The sequence below is a fragment of the Rhinolophus sinicus genome, chromosome 2, assembly GCF_057876585.1.
Source record: "Rhinolophus sinicus isolate RSI-liver-muscle chromosome 2, RSI-T2T, whole genome shotgun sequence".
NCBI classification, from domain to species: Eukaryota; Metazoa; Chordata; class Mammalia; order Chiroptera; family Rhinolophidae; genus Rhinolophus; species Rhinolophus sinicus.
Window position 1 is genome coordinate 3,086,015 of NC_142502.1, and position 23,234 is coordinate 3,109,248.

The 23,234-nt window shown below is 41.3% G+C and overlaps 1 protein-coding gene across 7 annotated transcripts in view; it reads left to right on the forward strand.

Annotated features, from left to right (window-relative positions):
- PDE10A (phosphodiesterase 10A) overlaps positions 1-23,234 on the forward strand; it is a 475,244-nt gene that overhangs the window by 399,589 nt on the left and 52,421 nt on the right. For 6 of the 7 annotated variants that reach the window (XM_074333806.2, XM_074333807.2, XM_074333805.2 and 3 more), the window contains 6 exons: positions 77-127; positions 1,086-1,144; positions 2,926-2,977; positions 12,960-13,102; positions 15,476-15,568; positions 17,999-18,185. In XM_074333806.2, coding sequence (XP_074189907.1) covers positions 77-127; positions 1,086-1,144; positions 2,926-2,977; positions 12,960-13,102; positions 15,476-15,568; positions 17,999-18,185 — 585 coding nt within the window. The remainder of the gene's footprint in view (positions 1-76; positions 128-1,085; positions 1,145-2,925; positions 2,978-12,959; positions 13,103-15,475; positions 15,569-17,998; positions 18,186-23,234) is intronic. The other variant, XM_019749831.3, reaches the window with a different exon arrangement.

The window sequence follows — 23,234 nt, forward strand, 5'->3', positions numbered from 1 at the left end:
CCACACGCTTATGCTGGAGTCCTCTGTCGCATGTCTGCCGTGGCGAATAAGAACTGGTTTCCTACCTTTTTTGTAGGTGGCAACAGCGAATCTTGCCTGGGCGTCAGTGGCGATTCATCAGGTGCAGGTGAGTTTCGGGATGTTTCTGTTGGGCTTCCTGGGGAGAGCACTCGTTTGGGGACAGCCTCGGGCCTGGGGCACAGGCTGAAATGGAACTGGCGCTTCGTGTTCCGATATTAGACACGTCATTTCTAAAAAGTGTATTACTCACTGTATTTCTGCCTTAAATAGCTTGCGATTATTTTTGTATAGTTACGTATGATTGTAAATCATGTATGCAGTAAGTGGGATGCATCTATTAGGATTTTTTCCACCGAAAGCCCAGCAACAGTCTGCTACTGGCACGATTGATATTTTCATGATTCCTTTTCCTGAGTGAGCACATTCTCTGAACTAAATGGTATATGAAAACATTCATCTTCAGTTGAAGATACCTGGTTCTCGTGGAAAAAATGATCTAATTAAAAGGTCACACACTGCAGAGTTTTCCTGGTAACTGGACTGAAAGTTCAGGAACCTGGTACCAACACAGTTTGGCTTTGTGCCTTCCACTTCTTTGTGTTGCTGTTGTGTGAATTGCCTTTCAGCAAACTCGGGTTATGGGGGACTGTGTAACATCGTGAGAACACGTACACGGGGCGGGGGTGAAGGGTGAGGGGCCAGGACTTCCCGACGGCCAGTGGGGAGTATGGGTGGGATGTGTGCCCGGGCACCGTTTCTAGAATGGGAAGTGGTTTGACCAGGCAGGCCGCCCCCACCGACCCTGCGACCTGAGTGAGGTTCTGGCCCTCTCTGCGCCTCAGTTACAGAAGCACGTCCCAGGCCTGCGGTGCTCCTGATGGTCTGGGAGGTGATAAATACGAGTTGCTGAGCGCGTTTCAGCATTCACTAAAAGTGAACTGTTGCATTATAAACGAGTGATTGTGGTATGCCTTTTAAATAAGTAAGCAGTATTCCGGAATCTTCCTTTGGAAATCAGCAAAAATCTCTCCTAATTAATTAATAGCCAGTATTTTGTGTCGCAGGTGTGCAGAGGCCTTGCCAAACAGACTGAGTTGAATGACTTTCTGCTCGATGTGTCCAAGTAAGTGTCTGTCTGCAGGTGTGGCGGCTCTCACGGGTCAGTGGCGCGGTTAGCTGCAGGCCGGGTGGGGGGCAGTGACAGACCTCCCGCCGTCAGAGCTTCACTGCACTGGACGGAGAGCTGCGCCGCCTCCACCATCACTTGCTCTGTGAAGGACTGAAGATGTGTGTGTGACGATCGGTCGCGCTTTGCAATTTGCAGTGTTTCCCAAGCAGACTTATTAGCACATGTCAAAGACACCAAATATTTCTGTTTTTATGGGAGAAAACTGACAGCAGTAGGAGGGGAAATGTCTACGTTTTTTCCAGAAGTCCTCTCTGGCGTTTTCTACAAATGTCAGTCAAAACTTATTATTAATCATGTTATTTAATTTTCCCATGTATAGTCGCTCAGTTACCATTTTACAGAAGATGGTCCATTTCCCTGGCGCTTGACCTAGAAATACACCCGTGGGTGGCAGTGAACGCAGGTACAGACACTGAGGAAACTGGTTCATACTGGTTTTGCTCGGCCCCGGGAGCTCTGCGTATCTGACCCCTCAACTCAATCGTTGAGACTGACAGTTGTCCCAGGTGTGTAACTGCCGGCCACGTCCTCCTACAAGGACTACAGGGGAATGGGCCGGTTCTTCCTGGCTGCCGGCAGCGGCTCAGGCCGTGTTCTCACCCCACGCTGGTAGCTTCCCCTCAACTCATCAGCGATTGTTAATACCCACAGCTGATTCGTCGGCTGTTGCCGCTTTGTGCTGTGTTGGTTTTCTGCAGTATAAAATTAGACAAATACGGATCTGAAAGATCTCCCTTTTGACCCCCTTTGAGACAGAATTAAACATAGAAAGAGGAGCTGTTCAGCTTCTCTTGCATTTAATACATTTGAATGTCTTGTAAGTCTTCCAGAGTCCAATTAAATCTCACATGTGACACTTTCAATCTGTTCCTCAGTGGGAAATCCATTTACTTTACCATCTTCCTTGCAGTATATGCCTCAATGTACAGGGTAATTAGTGTGTTCAGTCTTAGTGTATTCAAGCTAAACAGTTTGTCTTTAAATGAAAGGCACTGTTGATTACTGTACGTCGTTCTCATTACGAGTCCGTTCCTAAATGTACACAAACCTGAACTGAAAGCAGTGTCTTGCCAATAGATCCTGTGTTAAGAGCACTTCTTTGTACATTTCCTACATTACTTGCCTATTGGTTCATCTGTGTCAGGCTTCATTCTAATATATGTACCAGATACCTCCAAACTTGCTGTTCATACTAATACTTCATTTTACTGTGTAAAGTCATTCGGTCCTTAGCGTTACTTGTATTCTGATATTTCTTCCGAAATGAATTGCATTGCTCTCTCAGTACAGTTAAACTGCATTTTAACTTTCCAGCTTTTCACTGGTAATTTACATTTTAACCATGTTAATGAGATTTAGCAAATTTAAGTATTTTTATTTCAGATCAAAGTTATTAATGAAAATGTTAAAGATGGTGAACCCAATTTATCCTTTATAGTTTTAGTTAAATGCTACGAACTTCCTACATCAGTACTTATCAGTAAAATAATTACTTAATGCATCCTTTGAAACTAGAACCCTCATTATGAAGTCAATGATAAACTTTCATTTATCCCTTTAATATTATTGGTTGTTTCCATGAGAGGACAAAAATCAAACATACAACTTTATGTTTTTTATTTAAATGTAGACAAAACTGGGAAACATATTCATAGTTTAGTATGTTCTGTGTTCTAAATAAGGTTACTTACAGGTTTTATGTTCCTTTTTCACAGAACATATTTTGATAACATAGTCGCCATAGATTCTCTACTTGAACACATAATGGTAAGTTGCCTTTTGTTTTGAAAATGATTTTTATTTAACCTTAAATTCATGTCCTAACGTCTGGTGGAAATTTTAATGTATTAGACATACAGGCTGTTTTCAATAGGTGAAAAGGTAAGTACTTAGTGACCTGGAGGTATCACCTTGATTTTTTTGGTCACTTCTATTAATTTTGGAGAGTTTTGAATAATGTTTTGAAACACATCTCAGTTTTTTTCATCATCTAGTGGTGAGTTATACCTCAAAAACATTTACTTTCTTTTCATATTCTCCAAAATACCTTTGCATGTAGGCTGTGTTGAAAATTCTCAACTGATGTTGAGTCTTACTCATCCCTGACTTCTGGAGGACTAGTAGGCACGCAGAGCGGAAAAGCGTACAGAATGGGGCTGGCCCATTGTCCTGCGTGGCTGCTTTGGGGCTCCCGCCACACTGCACTGACCAAGTGGCTGTGGTGGTCAAGCTGTTAGGTGCCTTCTGTGCCCTGTTGGGTACTGTGATGGATGTCTCTCTGCTTCCCGTTTTCCTGGTCTTTCCCAAAAGACAATAATCCTGTCTGGTGCGGGGTGGCCTCGTCTCCGGATGTCATGATGTGCACTGACCTATTTCTCTTCGATGTCACGACTTACAAGTATGGGGTGTGACGTGGTCAGTGTCTTGTGGAAACAGAAAGTTTACGAAGGGCGATTAGTGAGTAACATTCACTAATTGTTCCTTCCAGCACAGTCTTTATGTAATTAGTTATTTTGATGGTTTTATTGGGGGGGAAAAAGAACACTTGATTGCACAGTAAAAATAACTTATTTGGTTATGGCAGAACTTAAAGAACTTGTAAAGCAGTGAAAAATATGAAGAAGAATATAAAAATATAAAGCTGTAATACGGACTGACAGCTTGTGCTAGGAGTACAGGAAAGACTGACGGGTCCTTGTATTAATAGTATCTTTTTTAAAACATCTTTATTAAGGTACAATTCACATGTCATACTACTCATGCATTTAAACTGTTCAGTTCAGTAGTTTGTAGTATAGTCACAGGTAAGTGCAACCATCACCAGTCGATTTTTGAACGTGTTCATTCCCTCCAAAAGACATTCCGTTTTACCCCTCGCCTCCTTTATGTCTGCTCCGCACCCACCTCCCAGTCCTGAGCAACCGCCAATCTCTCTTTTTCTATGGTCTTACCTACTCTAGACATCTCACATGAAAGAAATTATATCATGTGTGGCTTTTTGTGCCTGCATCTTTCATTCCGTGTAATGTTTTCAAAGTTTCTCCGTGTTATGTCATGTGTCATCACTGCACTCCTTTTTAATAGCCCAGTGATACCCTGTTGTATAGATACACATACCACAGTTTTTTATCCAGGCATCAGCTGATAAATATTTGGCTTATTTCCACAGTTTGCCTAATGTGAATAGTGCTGCTTTGAACATTCGTGTACAATTTTTTATTTGAATACCTGTTTACAGTTGTTTCGGTTATATACTTTGGAGTAGACATGCTGGGTCATGTGATAAATACGTGTTTAATTTTTGAGGAATAGCCAGAGTATTTCCCAAGGCTGTTGCACCATTTTTCATTCCCACCAGCAACGCACAGGGGCTCTAATTTCTCTACACCCTCACTGACACTGGTTATCATCTGCCTTTTTCATGCTGCTGTCACAGTAGATGTGAATGCAATCTCAGTGTGGTTTTGATTGGCATCTCTCTGCTGACTAATGATCTTGAACAGCCTTTCAAGTGCTTGTTGGCCATTTGCATATTTTTTCTGAGGAAATTTCTATTCAGATCCATTGACCACTTTTTAGTTGAGTTCCTTGTCTTTTTCTATTGAGTTCTAAGAGTCCTTCATATATTCTAGGTACAATTCCCTTGTCTGACACATGGTTGGAAAATAGCTTCTCCCATATGTGGGTTGTCCTTTCGCTTTCTTGATAGTATCTCTTGAAGCACAAAATGTTTTAATTTTGATGAAGTCCAGTTATCTTACTTTTGTGTTTTGTTGCTCATGCTTGTAGTGTCCTATCTAAGAAACCGAATCAGAGATGATGAAAATTTAGTGTTTTCTTCTAAGAGTTTTATAGACTACTGTCATTTTGTAGAAAGTTTTGAAATCAGGAAGTGTGACTCCTCCAAATTTGTTCTTGTTTTTCAGTATTTTTTGGTTGTTTTGGGTCCGTTGCAGTTCCATATAAATTTAAGAAATATGCTTGTCAATTTATACAAAGAATTCAGAATTTGGGTTCTGATAGAAATTATGTTCAATTGGTAGACCAATTTGGGGACCAGTTTTAACAATACTCGCTTCCAGTACATGAACATGGGGTATTTTTCCATTTTGTATAGACATAAAATGCGCTTTTGTATTTTGATCTCTTATCCTGAAACTTTGACGAAGTCATTGTTCTTAACAGTTTCTGAGTGGATTCTTTAGGGTTTTCTACATGCAGAATCATGTCATCTATGATTAGTGATCGTTTTACTTTCTGCTTTTCAATCTGGATGCCTTTTATTTTTCCCTGCATCATTGTCCGCCTGGGATCTCTAGGACAATGTTGAATAAAGGTGGAGAGCGTGGACATCTGTCTTGTGGCTGAGCTTACAGGAGACTCATCTTGTCCTTCAGTATTAAGTGTGATTGCTGTGCTTTTTGTTTTTGTTTTTGTAGATGGCCTTTATCAGATTGAGGAAGTTCTATTCCTAGTTTTTTGAGTGTTTTAATCATAATTGGATTTCATATTTTATTAACCTCCATTTTCTCTGCATTTATTGAGATGATCATGTATTTAAATTTTTATTCTATTGATATGGTGTGTTTTATAAAATGATTTTCAGATGTTAAACTAACCTTGCATTCCTGTGATGAATCCCATTTCGTTGTGGTATGTGGTTTATATTGAAATTACTTTAAATATAATAAGAACTTAAGTAGAGTTGATATCTTTGGCATATAGAGTTTTCTCATATAAAAATACTGTCTTGTTTTCAATTTTAAAAAAATCTTTCTCAATTGAATATATTGACTTTGATCCACCATATTTGTTCAACTGGTTTTTCAGGTTGTAGTCTTATATTTTCAAGAAAATCAATCACTTACAATGAGTATAATGATAGCAGTGGTTCTGCTTTCTCAGTGTATATACTACTTCTTCCTTTTTTTTTCTTCTTAATGTATTTTGCTAAGACCCTAGGGACACTGTTGAAACAAAGCAGTGCAAGTGGATGTATTTTCCACAACATGTGTGCTTCTCATATTTCATTGCCATGTACATTTGTTGTAGGTCCCCAGCACATACTGTTTACAACTTAAATACTTCCTCCTACTCCTAATTTGCTGAGTTTGCATCTGATTGGGTGTTGAATATTATCAAATTTATGTAAACCATTAGGAACATGATATAGTTTTTCTTTCTTTAATCAATTAGAACAGGGAATTCTATTAATTCGTTACTTGATGCTGTGCTACTCTTGCATTCCTAGGATGAACCCTATTTAGTTGTAATGCAATCTTTACTTCTGGATTGGTGATTATTACGTGTTTCTGACTTTTGCTTCTACATAATTGTTACATTCATAAGATTGCTCAGTTTTTGTTTTTTATTTCTATCTTTGGGTAGTATTGCTTTTGAGGTTATACTACACTTATAAAATGAATTGAGAAATGTTCCATTCTTTTCTGTGGGCTAAAATGGCTTAAATAATAAACTAATTATTTGTTCCTTCAAGGTTTGATATAAATCGCCTATAAAACCATGTGGGTCTTATTGAAGGATGGATCTAAGATTCTCGTTTCAATGTTGTCTGTAATATCGATCCCTACAAGTGTTGGTGCATCCATTTTCGCTATACTATTTCTTGTGTATCTCTTACATTCTTATACTAGATAGCGTCTGGAGTTCTAAAATGGTGAGCGAAAACCTCAGTCTCTGTCCTCGTGGGGCTTCTGGTCTACTGGGGGAGACAGACATTCATCAAATAGCATCATAAACATAACATTGTAGTGATATAAAGGATTGTGAAGGAGCAGAACAGAGTGCTGTGGAAGTTCAGAATATAGACACGTGACCGGGGGAGGAAGCCGTGCAAGGGTTTCCCGAGGATGTGATTGGCTGCAGGTCTGAGGGACGTGTGCAAGTCAGGTAGGCAAGAGAGCGGTGGGTGTGCTGCAGAGGAGGGAGGGAGCAGAGCGCTTCCGGGCAGAGGTCCCGGGCAGGGCCAAGTCGTCCAGGCCCTGTAGGGAGCTGTGCCCTTTAAGCTAGAAGGTGCAAGATCAGACTTGTGTTTTGAAAAGGTAACCCGGGAGTAGAAGACAAGAGGGGAATGAGGTTAGACTATTTTGAAAGGCTCTTGGATAATATAGATGAGATTTCTGATTTCCACTGAGCAAATCTGGGTGATCTTTAAAATCCTAGGCTATTTCATGTAGTTCAGTGTTTCTCAGTGAGGGTGATACTGACATTTTGGGCAGAACTACTCGTTGGTCCACAGGATGGACCTGAGCACAGCAGATGTGCAGCATCTTTCACCTCTGAGAACTAAACACCAAGGGCAACCCACCAGCACCGGGCCTCCTGAGCTCTGTGGCCAGGTGGATCTGCTGCTAATTGAGAATCAGTGAATGAGACTTTTAAATTAAATTTTACAAATTTCTAGGTACTTTAAATATTATTCTGATCTGTACTTTTATTTTCCTCATCTATAATGCATTTAATGAAGGTCTCTCTCTCTCCCTCCCTCCCCCTCCCCCTCCCCCTCCCCCTCCCCCTCCCCCTCCCCCTCCCCCTCCCCCTCCCCCTCCCCCTCCCCCTCCCCTCCCCTCCCCTCCCCTCCCCCTCCCCCCATCTCCCTCTCTCCCCCTTTTCCCCCTCCCTCCTCTTTCCTTCCCCCCCCCCCCAGTAGCTTGCCTTGACCTTGTTTGTTAATCGGGATGCTTTGGTATAAACCAGAAAACATCAAGTACCTAGCTCAAGTTAGCCTGAGAGAATAAAGGGGTAATTTCCTGTCTCATATCACTGAAAAACCCTTGACTCAGTAATGTTTCTGTAGTTACTGGACCAGGGGGCTCACATTATATTTTCAGGAATACGTCCTTCTTTGTTTGTTCAGCTCACCTCTGTATGGTCCTTGTCCTCAGGTGGTCCCTTCCTACACGATGGCAAAGCCAGCCCTGCCAGCATTGTTTAATTAATAAATGACTAGTATCTGTGTCGTCACCCACTTCACTAACAGATTAAAAAGACAGCATATGAGGTCTGACAATTAAGTTTGCGAACTTGCCGCCATGTACTTACATAGGCAGCACTGTACAAACAGCTCAGGAAGGTTTCATCACCTTGGTTTATCAGTGTCTCACAGCTGTGTTCGTGTTGACGTGTGACAGTGTCTTGCTGAGTGGTGTTCATTATTGTTGTGTGTTTTTGTGTGCTGTCGGGAGAATGTCTGAGATTGAATTAGAGCAACGAAGAAACATTAAATTTCTTGTTACACTTGGCCAGAGTGGAAGTGAAATCAGGGACATGTCAGCCCAAGTTTATGAGGACAATGCCATGAAGAAAATGGATTAAATGTTTTTCTGAGGGGAGAGAACACGTCACTGATGAAGAAAGTTCAGGGCGGCCAGTAACAATCAGAACTGATGAAAACATTGCAAAAATTCATCGAATTGTGTGTCAAAATCGTCAGCTGTGAAAAGCACAGCAAACCAAGTAAACATCGATAGAGAAACAGGAAAATCTTGGCATGAGAAAGGTGTGTGCAAAAATGGTCCCAAAGGCGCTTACCGATGAACAAAAGCAAAGGAGAGTCAAAGTTTGCCACGACCTTTTGGAGAAGCAAGATGATGTTTTGGGCCGTGTTATCACTGGTGATGAAACATGGGTGTACCAATATGACCCAGAAACAAAGTATCAAAGTACACAATGGAAGTCAGCCAATTCTCCACAACCAAAAAGGTTCCATCGGTCCAAATCAAGAGTCAAAATGATGTTGCTAACCTTTTTTCATATCAGAGAGATTATTCATTATGAATTTGTACCAACTGGACAAACAGTTAACCAGGTTGACTATTTGGAATTGCTGAAAAGGCTGCGTGAAAAAGTTAGAGGAAAATGACCTGAACTTTTCACCAACAATTCATGGCTCTTGCATCACGACAATGCACCAGCTCACACGGCACTGTCTGCGAGGGAGTTTTTAGCCAGTAAACAAATAACTATTGGAACACCCTCCTTACTCACCTGATCTGGCTCCCAATGACTTCTTTCTTTATCCGAAGATAAAGGAAATATTGAAAGGCAGACATTTTGATGACATTCAGGACATCAAGGGTAATATGACGACAGCTCTGATGGCCATTCCAGAAAAAGAGTTCCAAAACTGCTTTGAAGGGTGGACTAGGCACTGGCGTCGGTGCACAGCTTCCCAAGGGGAGGACTTCAAAGGTGACTGTAATGATATTCAGCAATGAGGTGTGTAGCACTTTTTCTAGAATGAGTTCGTGAACTTAATTGTCAGACCTCATACTCTACTTCCTCCTTTTTTTTACTATGTCTACCTGCTAACCTTATATATTTTTGACATAAGCAGATATTCTAGATTTTTTAATTGCCTTGTTAATATTACATCTGTGATTTCTTAGCTGTCATTTCCTAGCACATGTTACAGTTTCATTGGACTTTTAGTGGCTGCTTTGCTCATCACTCCTTCTCGTGCCCCAAGTCCTCTCAGGCTTTTTTGACTTTATCTACTTGTCTGTTTTTGCTTGAGAGAATCTCCCTTCCAGCATAGTTCAAAGGTAGTAATTCTCTGAATCCCATGTGCTTCTGAACTATCTTTATTTTGCTTTATGATTGGATGCTAGTTTGAACTGCTAAAGAATTTTACCAAGTTTTCTACAGAAATTTGAAGATATATTTCCACTGAATTTTAAATCCCCTGTTGCTATCAAGGATTGTCCACTACTTACAAATAAATCCCTCTCCTCTCTCTCTCTCTCTCGCGCTCTCTCTGTGTAGAGAGGGAAAGGCTTTTATAAGTACCTTCTGATGCTTGGAGTTCATAAATGTTACCAAAATATGTTTAGGATTTCCTTGTTAATGCATTTTCTGCCTATGAGTGTCAATTCAAACTGAAAGCTTAATATTTGGGGAGAATGAAAAGGTAAACAAGTTTAGAGTCACTCATCTTAAAACAGAAGCCTTTGTTACTACCTATAATTGTTTTTCGGTTTTGATTTTCTTGATCTTTCAACGTATTCAGTAACAGTATCACCAAAGAGTGACACTTTTGCTCTTCAAATATGTGTACTGTCATCTTTTTCTTACCTGATTTTGTGTTATGAATTATGATAACATGTCTTTGTCTTGTTTTTACTTTAATGTCTTAACATTAATGGAATGATTCTGCTATTTTACTATTTGTTGTGATGTAGACGTTTGTTTCCAGGAACATTTTATGAAGAGACAAATTCTTCTATTCCATTTTACAGTTTTTATCCTGAAGGATTGTTGAATTTTATTACATATATTTTGACAACTGTAATATAATTTATTCCTATATTTGATTTGCTAATAGTTTTTTATGATTTTTCTTCTGTTTCCAAGAAAAATTGGTCTGTGATTTTTCTTTGTTACAGAGTCTGCCAATTTTCAATATCAATGGTATAGCAGAGGTTGTAAAAATAACTGGACTTAGAAAAGTTTAAATTGGATGGGAATTTATTTGTTGAATATTCTTAAATAATTCATATTTGAAATCATTTGGACCTGATGCCTTTTCTGGGGATAATTCTTTGACAATTTTTCAATTTTGTTTATAGTTCTGGTTCTATTTTGACTTTTCAGCTCCTAAATTCATTTCCCTTTTCTAGAAAATTGTTCATTTCATCCATATTTTTACAATTATTAGCATCAATATGTGCCAAAGTATTAAGCAGCTAACACGGCCCTGGGCACTAGAGATGCAACTTCTGCTGCATATAATTAATCGTTAATAGTACAAGGTTATCATTATTATTTAATAATTCAAGACCTCATGAATTTGCCAAGTTGATGGGTGATTCTTCTTTGTTTGCCAACAGCACAGTCCCATCACTTCCTCCCTACCTGTAGGCCGTTGTCCCTTCCTCAGATATCAATTGAGAGTTCTCAGGTGAAGGAGAAAGGACATGTCACCTGAGGTTGGCAGACATGTTTGTAAAGGGCCAAATGTGCCTCATGGGCCATGCTTCACGAGTCGTACTCCATTGCATTACTCACCTCTGCCCATGCAGCACCATGAACAGTGCATGAAGGAGCTGTATGGGCATGAACACAGCTCTGTCCCGCTCAGACGTGATTCACGAAAGCCCGCCATGGGCGGGATGTGGCCTGTGGGCTCCAGTTAGTCGACCTCTCTTCTGGGCCCGTCCTCAGCATTTGGAATCCTGTGCAGAAAAGAAGCACTTTCTGCTGTCACCGAGCTCACAGGCTGATGGGGGATGAGTGAGCTGGAAGCTCTGCTCCTCTGCCACCCACTTAGTCATCAGCCCTGCACAGTCGGCACAGCCAGCGTTTGCTGAGTGAATGAGTGCGTTTACATTCGCAGTGAAGACAAGCGTACGTGCTGAGACTGAACCAGGACACCGCATGGGCTGCCTGACCCTCCTGAGTCCTCTGCGTGAATCTATAAGGCAGACTAAATGAGTTTCTAGAGTTTTCTATGGCCCCAGGGTGGCCCGTGGCCCTGCTGCACAGGCTTCGTGATGCCTGTTATTCTCTGAGGAAGGATTGATTCATGTCTGTCATCTGGAGGGTTGAGGTTGTCAGACTCCTCAATATAAGTAAATACGGTATTTACGAGATAACCGCAGTCCCACCCCACTGGGGACGGTGGGTGTGTTAGGCATTAAAGAAATGCTTATTGAAGGAAATTGATAAACAGAAGAATGATGAAATGAATGCAGTTTCCCATTCAGAAATGGAAAAGCATATTTATAATAAAAACATAGGCTATTGGAACAGCTGGGATGAGTTCAAATTTACTAGCTATGTGATTGTAGACAAGTTACTTCTCTGTGCCTCAATTTCCCTAATACTAGGTACAGTGGAGATAAACATTTTTCCTGACTTCAGATTGTTATTGTGAGGATTCAGAGGAATTAATGCACATAAAGTGTATAAGAAATGTCTGATGTGTACTAAACTCTTCTTAATAATTGTTACACATTAATATTAGATAGTGCAGCAAATAAAATGCAGCTAATGTACATATGAACACTGTATGTCTCATTAGGGGCTATATTTCATATTTTTTACAGCTGGCATGTCACATACCAACCACTCAGAATGGAAGCCGCCCCGAGAGCAGACAGAGGCTCAGATGAGGGTGTCGGGGGGGCTGGGAGGTCTGGAAGCCAGGTCTGGGTGGGAGGAAGCCTCTTAGGGACTCAGGCCACTGGCTGCTTTCCAGCCCTTCCGGAAGCGTTGTAGTACACTTGCCCCTTAACGACGCAGGTTTGAACTGCGCAGGTCCACTTAAACACAGATTGTCTTCAGTAAACATCTGATCTGTTTTCTGTCCACGACTGGGCGTCCGCAGACACAGAGGGATGACTGCACGCGTTGGTCTACACCATTTTATTAGGGGGCTTGAGCATCTGCAGGGGATCCTGGAACCCTTCCTCCGCAGATACCCAGGGACACCTGGTGTGCTTATGTTTTGGGGGAATCAAAAGTTAATACATCGTTGTCTACTGTGTTGGGGGTCGGTTCAAAGGTCAAGTGGATTTTACCATCCAGCATCGTGGCATGGATGGTTTCTCCCACTGTTGGTATAGTAACAGTGGCTTATGTGTAGTGTCGTACCTATATTCCTTTACTAATTTAGTTATAACACTAATTTCCTACCGAATTAGAGAGTTGCTGAAGTTAATATTTCTTTCTGATAAAGTAAACTTTGAATTTCTCCTTGGCTTACTCTTGTTTTATGGTTTGCTTTTAGATCTATGCAAAAAACCTGGTGAACGCAGACCGTTGTGCACTTTTCCAGGTCGACCACAAGAACAAGGAGCTGTATTCAGACCTCTTTGATATTGGGGAGGAGAAGGAAGGAAAACCGATCTTCAAGAAGACCAAGGAGATAAGGTACAGCCGGAGTAGACGCCGTGCGCTGTGCCGGCAGCTGTGCAGGTGTTCTGTTACCCACTTCTCTGTGCCTGTTCACAGGTGTGCTGACAGTACTTGTCATACTGTGATATCATTCCCACCAGGACCCGCCTCCTGAAGGTAGTACTTCTGGGAATGACATTGCAGTGCCAGCGAAACCGCGCCTAGGAGGCTTTGGCGTCACTCCTGGAAATGCCGTCTTCCGGAGGCGGTCCTTTTGGAAATCATGTTGGAAAACCTTACTAGTGCTTCCCAGGTAGGTAAAGGTGTGCCCACCTAGCATCGGCAGGTTTTCCTGGGTCTAGGAGCAGGGTGTGCTTCCACGGTCCGGCGCCCGGGCCTCCCCAGCCAGTGGGGCTGTCTCAGTCCAGGCCGTGGTGGGAACTTGCCAGCTGGACTTGATGACGTCAGCACATTATTCTGTAACTGAGCAGTGGGTTGAATCAGTCACGTTCCGCACTTCTGTTGCATCTCAAAAGAAAAGCCTTCTTCATTCTCTAAGTGGCATCTTTTGTCACTTAAAGGAGCAGAACAGAGTTTGCTCAGCTGGTGGAGGCATGGTGGCTCCATCAGGTCACAGTCGGAACACCTGCAAGGGGCACTGTCACAGAACTTTTAAGAATCCAGCTTAACATTCAAAAATGGAATTTCTTTAAGACATTGGCATTCCTTTTGTTTTATGTGTCTTGTTGAACTATTTTCCACATAACGCTCTAAAGTGTTGTAGTCACAGCAGTCTAGTGAAGCACTCTTCCTTATTCATTCATTAAGACGTGCTCTTCGGTCGGGCCTCTGTCCTGTGAAGGGAGGAACCAGGTGTGATGGAAACAGTGGTCCCCTAGGACCAGGTCTCCCCACTGCCCCCCACTGGGCACTTCCTGTTCCAGCAGCCTAGGCTGATAAACCCTGCAGGCCACACTCACAGAGCTCTGACTCACAGACACTATTTAGTTGTTTTGCCTTAGTTGCTCTGTTTTGGGTTGGTTGGTGTTTTCGATCTCAGTAGATCAGTCAGGAGAGACTCATATAGGTTACACAGGTCAGGTCCTTTCTCTTGCTGAAGGTCAAGTGCTCCCTCACAGGGCTGGTCTTGATCTCCTTTGGAAGATAATACCTGGGAGCCTGTGTTCACAAGCCTGGGAGAAGCAGTGAGGGGAAGGTGGCTGACTGGAGCTCTCTGAGCTGACTGCTTGATGCCAACCATTTGTGTAAGGACCAGAGAAGGCAAAGCAGAGAGAGCTGGAGTGGTTCCAGACAGGCTGCCCTCACACCAAGAAACCACGCACAGATCATGCAGTGGGTTCTGGGACTGCTCACGGCACTCCACCTTGTTGCATTCATGTCGTTCACAGCACAGTGAAAGCAGGGTGACTACAGCTTTGATTGTATGCAACGCTAGGTTCCGTTTTTAGAGTTTGTATCAATTCCCTTTCGAATTTCCCTGAGGGAAAACCCTTAGGCTGGAGCTTCATTTCAGTAATGATTATCTCCTATAATGTTGAAAATGTAGTATTATGGATGTTACTTCCCAGCTGTTGAACTGTGTAGGTATTGTGGATTTCAGACATCTTTTCTTAACTAAATTTCAAAATGAATGCATGGCTGATGATAATATTGTAATGAAAAACTATAAATATGAGAGAATATTTCTAATAGAAAATGCTGATACTAGGTATCAAAACTGAATTATGTTCAGATAGTGCTTGTGTTTTGACTTTTTAAATTTAGCAAGTTAAAGAACTAAAAATACTAGAAGTTGTAAATTGTGTTATTTTTATATAGTATTTGTGTTGCAAATGCCTCAAAATTCTGGTCCTGTATAGTCTCTGAAGACCAGACATGACCTGTGAATTTGATTATGTTTGTGGTAGAAAGTACACCAGTCCAGACCTGCATTCTTGTTTTTATTGTGCCACTAACATTTTAGGAATTTCAGCAAGTTGCTGAACTCATAAGGGCCTCAGTTCATACCACAGTGAGAATTAATTGCAAAAACTTATGTTGAAGCATATTGTAAATTACAAGGTACTTTGCAAACATAAAGATAACTGGTCGGTGCAGGACAATGCTAGTTAATTTTCAATTTCAATTTGTGATTCAGGATAATATATATATTGTGAATTACATCTTAAAACAGAGGTCCCATGTGATTTCTGTGAGATGATGCTCTGCTTTACATTTGCATATTTTATAATAATAAGGTGATTTAGAGTATGTAAGTGTGAAGTTAATGCAAGCATTTAAAAATGCAACAGTGCTTTTTCATTCAGTATTTGGTGGCAGTGAAATGTTTCGAATTATTTCACTACATCTTCATTTTAATTGCCATGTCCCTGTCTTTTATACGTGCAGATTTTCAATAGAGAAAGGAATTGCTGGTCAAGTAGCAAGAACAGGGGAAGTCCTGAACATTCCAGATGCCTATGCAGACCCACGCTTCAACAGGTAAAGAGTAATGCACGTTCTCCACTCCTTTCTCGCCTCCTGTCCCGCTCAGCCGAGACCTCAGTGGTGGAGCCGATTCCCCGAGGCCCAGCTCAACCCGTTCCTGCCTCCTTGGTGCTGTTATACTTGCTTTGAACTGACTCGCTTAGTAGTCAGTGTTTTCAGAGATTTATAAAATGACAGATGCTAAACTATTTGTGATATCCAGCTCTAGATGTTTAAAATATCGTAAAAAGCAACTAAAAAGCAAGAGTTTCAATTTATAAAGCTGCTTTTTCTTATTATATGGCATCATTTGTCCTGAGCATGTTCTCCATCAAACCATATTCGAAAAGGCTGTAGCACATAGTGATAAAAGTACTTTTGAATCCCTGTTCTGTCATTTATTAGTTTTAGACTGACCTGGAGTAACTTACTTCATCTCTCTGAGCGTTCGTTTCCTCATCTTTAAAATGGGTACGGCAATGCCTATTTTGTAGTTGTTTTTTTCCTAAGATTAGATAAAATATCCATAAAATGTCTGTCAACTTGACGTGACACACAAAGTGGGAACTCAAAACGTTGCAGCTCTCATAAGATACTATGAAAGTTGGATTTGGATGGCTCACAGAGATTTCGTTTTGTTCTGAATTTCTTTGGAGAACTAGAAACCAAATTATATAAATGTGATTTTAATAAATCTCTAGAAATTGAGTCTTAAGATTAATGCCATGACTGTTAGGGAGTAATAGTTGAGATATTTTGACCACAGTATCCAGTTACTTCAAACATCTGGTTTATTTTAAGATATAGTTAAATTACATAAGTAATAGGAAGTTTTATCAGGTATTTGACTGATGTCAGATGTATGCATGTTGTATATAAACACAGATATGTCCCAGTAATATGTTTTATCAGTAAAGAACGTGCTGAAAATATCAGGGTTTGGCTTTTTTTTGGAAAAAACAAACTTCTTAGTTTAGTGCTTAAATATTGAAAATATTTATATATCCTTACGTAAAACCTATATGGAAAAATGTGTGGGTCAACTCTTAGATCCATACCTATGATAAGAACCCAAAAAGGCAAGTAACAGACTGTGAGAAAATATTTGCAAAACATGTATCTGTCAAAATACTTGTATCTGGAATATATAAGCAATTCTTCCAGCATAATAAGACAACTCAATTTAGTAAATATGGCACAAGATTTTAGCAGACACTTCACAACAGAAAATACATGAATGGCCGTTAAACATAACACAAGATCTTTGATGTGAGAGAAATGTAAATTTAATTGACAATGATACACTGCTACACACCAACCTGAATGGCTAAAATTTTAAAAGATCGACACTAGCAAGAGTTGGCAGGGATGTGGGGAAACCAGGATGCTCATACTTTGCGGATGAGAGCGTGTCGTGGTACAACCACTTTGGCAAACGGTTTCTCAGTTTCTTGTAAATTTAAGCACACACTTGCTGTACTCAGTCAGCGCAACTCCTAAGTTTTTCTCCACAAAAAATGCTAACGTGTCAATACAAAGATGTGTGCAAACCTTCAAAGCAGCATGATTCACAATTGCCCCAAATTGGCTGTTACCAAATAATGATGTCCGTTACCTGGTGAGTGGGTAAATAAAGTGTGACGCATCCACACCATAGATACTGCGCAGCCATCACAAGGGCCGAGCCCTGACACCAGCAGCGTGACTGTGCCCCAAAACACCAGTGTCAGGGGAAGGAGCCCGGCTCCAGACTGCCACCCAGCTGGCTCCCTTTCACTCTATGGTGGCTCCTGTGGAACTGGTCTTGTTTGCACAACCTGTTTCCTCTGAATCAGAGTCAGTGAGCCTTTCCTAGTAAGGATCAGATAGTAAGCGCTGTAAAGCCAGGCCGGGCCAGCCATCTTTGCTGCAGGGTGGTGGCAGTTCCTGAAGGACCAAGGTGGTTGTGCTCCATCAAAGCTCTGTGTAAAAACAGGAGAGGCTGTTCTGGCCGAAGGGTAGAGTTTGCTGACCCCTGCTCTGAGTTTTTAAGGGCTCATTCTCATTTAGGTTTGGGAAGCAAGTTACATCGCTCATAAAGAGAACCACATTCAAAGGAACATATTAGTTTCCCAAATTTACGATATTCCTCTCTGAATCCACAGCTGTATTTTGTTAGTAATGCTGGAACTCAAACCGTACAACAAGCTGAAAGCCTCCTAGACACGGTTCTGAAAAACTCTCTTGAAAACAAAAGAACAAATTGGTTAGAATATTTTTGAAAAGGTTTTAATAAAACACTTTCAAATGTCACGTCGTCCTGAATGTGGAAGCTGACAGTTCCACGACAGTGTCTGTAATAGAAGCACGTACATTACAAACTGAGTTGAGGTTGATGATCGGACGTGTAGTTCATCTCCTTCTGGTTTTTCCTTTCGTGTTGCTCGTTCCCGACCCTTCGCGCAGGGAGGTGGATCTGTACACGGGCTACACCACCCGCAACATCCTGTGCATGCCCATCGTGAGTCGGGGCAGCGTGATTGGGGTGGTGCAAATGGTGAACAAGATCAGCGGCAGTGCCTTCTCGAAGACAGACGAGAACAACTTCAAGATGTTCGCCGTCTTCTGCGCGCTCGCCTTACACTGCGCCAACGTGAGTGCCAGCCCCCGCCCCGCCCTTCTCCCTGCTCGATGGTCATGTTGCCAGCGTGAGTGACAGCCCCCCCTGCCCTTCTCCCTGCTCGATGGTGATGTCAGAGCCTGTAAGCCACGGAGTTTCAGTTTTCTCCTCCCATGTAAGATGCCTTCGTAAACCAGAAACTGGTTCCTGGTGGCACGCATTTTAGAAAATGCCTTAAAATGCATTGCAAGAAATCAACTCTCCTAGTGTGAATTTGTAGAAAAGAAATGTGAAGTTAAATAAAGGTAAAATGTTCAAGCATAAGGTTTCTATTTCATAATACCTACTGAAATGAATAAGGAGAATGTCTTCTACACCCTGCTTGTTTGTCATCTGTACCTTCTTTGTGATTCTCGTACAAAAGTAGTAATGACTCATAGTTAGCACCAACCAGAAAGTTTCTTTGTGAGGAAACACGAGGCAGCTGCTTAGCACATTTGTCAGATGTGTGATAGGTGTTACTCATTTAATCCTCACTGCAGTCCGACCCTGTTTACTGAATAATAAAGTGAGCTTCTGTTTATTTTATGAAGTCTCATTTTCAAGTAGTTGGATTTATCATCATTTAGATTTTAAACGAGTTGAACATTTCATGTTCTCTAAACTCTAGTAATCATCTGGTGACATTACTGGAATTTTGAAGTTAGGGAAAATTGTATTAACCTTTTTATTAAGCTCAATCAATATAAGGGGTAGTTACCACCTTAATAATTTAGAGGAATTGCCTTTTCGGGAATAGAACCAAGTTCCACAGGAGTAACCTTATAATGATTGGGAACAGCCGAGTGATGGCTACAAACAAAAATGGCAAAAAATAGCATCTAGTGATTAGAGACAACCATTTGTAACTCAGCACCCATCCCCCCTTGGTGTCACCATGGGGCCCTCTTTTGGGGACATTTGTTGTTATCTCATTGGAAATAAACTAATACAATTGTCAAATATTTTTTTGCTTCAAGCATTAAAAGTTGCAAAAAAGCTAATTTCCAGTATATTCTGTATGTTGATTTTCATCATTGTTTAAATGAGTCCAGTGGAATCTAGGTGCTGTAGTGTCTTGATACTTGTATAATGCATTTAAAAAATACAATGACAGGCTCTTCTGATTGGAAGATTTAGCATCATTCTTTTGTCTCTCCGAACATGTATTTCTGTTATGCCACAAAACTTTATTCTAATATAATATATTTACAGTTTAAAGTATTTTATTAATTACCCTGATAATATTCTAAAACAGACATTCATAATATGTTAAAGATTAATTTTAGGTTGTGGTATATATGTGATAGTATACAGTTATATTAGTATATTACATGAGTCTTACATATATATGATCAAAGCAACTATGTTATGAAATTTTGATAATTATCAAAATTAAAAAGTACAAGTGATTGGAAACTATTATTTCTTAATAAGATAGCTATAGCTTAAAACAAAAATAGTTAATATACCCATTCATAAATATTACCTATTGTTAGAATGAAACTAGGTTTAGCATAAGATATTTACACTTTTTTATTTTGAAAAGAATTTCAGACAGAAAGCAAAAGTGCAAAAATAGAACAAAGAATTCCCTCATACCTTTACCCATGTGCCCCAGATGTTAATATGTCACCATTTTTGCTTGGATAATTCTTTCTTTCTTTCTCCTCGCACTCTCATTCTAGAGACCATCTCTCTCTGGTATAGTTGAGAATGTTTCAGACAAAATGTCTTATAACCACTAAACACTTCAGTTTCCATTTTCCAGAAACAAGGATATCATCTTATTTTTCCACTGCATAATTTAAAGAATGGAGAAACTCACATCGGTACTGTATGCGTTTGTTAGGGCTGCGGTAACAGACACCACAGGCTGGGTGAGCTAAAGGACAGTCCCCGAGGCCTCTCCTGGGCTTGGAGGGGCCTCTGTCTCCGCGTCTTCACGCGGTCGGTCCTCGTGCATGTCTGTGTTCTGATCCCCTCGTATACGGACTCTGGTTCTGTCGGATCAGGGCCCGTCCTGTTGACCTCATTCTCCCTTAAGTACCTCTTTTAAGGCCCATCTATAATTGCGATCACATTCTGAGGTGCTGGGGGTTTCAACATCTGACTTTGGGGGACACAGTTCAGCCCATAGCAGGTGGTAGGCACTTTAATCCCTAGGCCTCTTCAGTCTCCTTTAATCTGGGACCCTTCTTTACCCTTTGTCTTTCATGGCCTGGGTATTTTTGAAGCATATATCCATTTCTTTTACAGAGTGTTTCTTAATTTGGTTTTGTCTGGTGTTTCCTCATGACTATTTGAAAGGTACAATTTTGCAGAAATATCACAGAGTGATGTGTTGTCATTGCATCCCCTGCAGGCAGGCACATCCCATTTGTGGTAATGGTAACTCTTCTCACCCGGTTAGGGTGGTGGCTGCCAGGTTCCTCCACTATTTTAGGAAAAAGTTTCCACATAAGTCTCTATATCCATACTCTCTTTCTCTCTCTGAGCTACATATTTATACCTACAATCTAACACCACACAATTCCTTCTAGCGTCTCATTTCCATCTTTGGAACTTTGTTCTTTGACATTGAGACAGCTGGCTCCCACGATCAGCATCAATTTTGTGCCTACTTGTTCTTTCTATGTTTAAGGAAGCCGTAAGAATTGCTTTTATTCATTAGTAGATGGGAGCAGGAAGAGTTTTAGTACAGAAATTTTGTTTGTTTGCTTGTTTTAGTTTCAGGTGCACAAAACAACATAGTGATTAGACATTTGCACCCCTCACAAAGTGATCCCCCCAATGAGTCTAGTACCCGTGTGACACCATACAGAGCTATCACAGTCCTATTGACTAGATTCCTTATGCAGTACTTTACATCCCTGTATATATCAACTATAATTAAAACAAATATATAGTAGTTTTTCTTAAATTGAACTCCACCTGAGCTAAGATGCCAAAAAATACTGATTGTTCCATCACCAAAAATTATTTTCAATGATCTATTCGCTGAAAATTTATTTAGGTCTATATCTTTAATGTTTTGTGGAAACTTTAGAAAACACTACTAGACCTCATTAATGCCAATACTTTAAAATGTCCCTTTGTTTGATTGTATTTCCAAGAATACATAAATGCCAATGTAAACACTACTGTGTTATTAGAGGAGCTACTCCAGTGGGTTCAAAGCTCTTCTGAGCCAGGATTTTTGCATCGTAAAACCTGGGTTCAGTCAGAACCCGTGATTATCCCAAACTAAATACTAAACTAATATGATAGACATAACACTCCTTCGGAAAGTCGTGAGTAAGTTCACAGACATCCTGTTTGTACATTGATTCTTTTAGGTAAATTATTTAGGGTACAATCTCTGGAATTAGTTGATATTGGGAGCAACTTGCAGTTTTTCTCAACACTGCGAAACTGTTTCTGCTCCCAACAGTGACAGGTAGTGTATGTGCCAGCAGCCGTGTCACGTCGTCCCCTGGCTGGCTCGCCCTGGACGTGATGCCCTCCTGTCCTCGGGGTGAGTGGACAAAGGGCTGGTTGCCTTCAAGGTACATGGTGACATCTGCGTGGTGCAGCTTCAGCGCTCCAGCTCTCTGTGGAGTTTGTTACCAAATTTTTGGGTTTTTTTACTGCGGTGTTTCTTCTCATTAAAGCCTGTAGAAATGATATTGTTTTGACAGTTCCTCCAACTCAAAAAAAGAGTAACAGCTTCTCACCCTGCAGCTTCAGGACGACGCGTCTTCTCCACTTCCCCTCCCAGGCGTTCCGGGCTGAGGAAGAGTGGGAGCTGGGTTTATTTCAAAACCGCTCCAATTCAGAAAAAGCCGCTTTGCATATCTCTCAAGTCATACTTCTTGTTTGTTGAAGAGTAAGCGTCCTTCTAAACATAAAAGCAAACGGCTCCCCATTTTATGTCAGGCTCAGTGAGGAAGCAGCTGGTCTCTGGGGTGGGGTGCTGAGGCTCCCACAGATGAAAATGGTGGTTCACGGAGCACCCAGGTAGAGGCCATGGCCCGAGTTCCAATCCTCATGCTGTCGCTCAGCCTGACGTTGTCTGAACAGTTTGCTTCGCCGCTCTGAGCATGTTTCTCCCAAGCTCCAGATGAAAAGAGGAAAAACCGCTTTTAGTGAGCATGGTCCCACACAGCACCTGCAGACTTCCTGCCTTTCCTTCAGCGTCCTCCCTGTTTCTGGAGAATATGCGCACACACTGAGGACGGTCATAAACATGAAAGGCTTTGTGCAGGAGGAAACGCGGCTATGAATTGCTGGCTACTTTTACGTCAGGTGACGCGTGTCGGTCCTGGGAAATTCAAAGTATTTCAACTCTTGCACAAATCACTTGTCCTAAACCAGGTCACATTTCCTCCACGAAAGGTGCTTCTTGTACCGTGGTCATGTTACGGCGCATTGAGTGTCGTTCAGCCCAGTGGTCGTGCTTGACTAAGTGCTGCCCATGTGACACGACACGCTGCATGGCCGCAGGAACGCGCAGTGTGCCTCTATTCTTTCGTCCATTTGTGCTTCCGTGAGATCCCATCACTTCATTGGATTACAGGCCAGGTTTCTGATCAGCCTCGTTGTATTTTTAGCAGATAATTGCTAGTACTATCAATGGAAAGATACCAATTTAAAAAGACTGAAAGAGGCTTTTAAATTACAACAGTCAGTTAAGTTACTCCCACATACTATGATTTTAAAGAAACAATTAGGTATGTTTCATAGAGCTAACATGCTAGTAATACCTGTGACATGTTTTGCCTAGAAAAAGGAGTCCTTTAAAACAGATTAGCTCTGTACATTTTGGATCCGAAAGCATTTAACATTAAAGGAGTAGAAAAACAATCATTGTTAAGGGAAAGCCAGTGGACTAGGGACACACTTACTCATTCCTGAATTCAGCATCGACCGAGCACTGTCCTCTGTGCTGAGGGTGGACATCAGCTGAGCAGACCAGGGACTGCTGTCATTCCATAGGACACTCACTCTGCAGCAGGTACTGCTCAGGACACTTTACACAGGAAAACTCACTCTGTTGGTTGC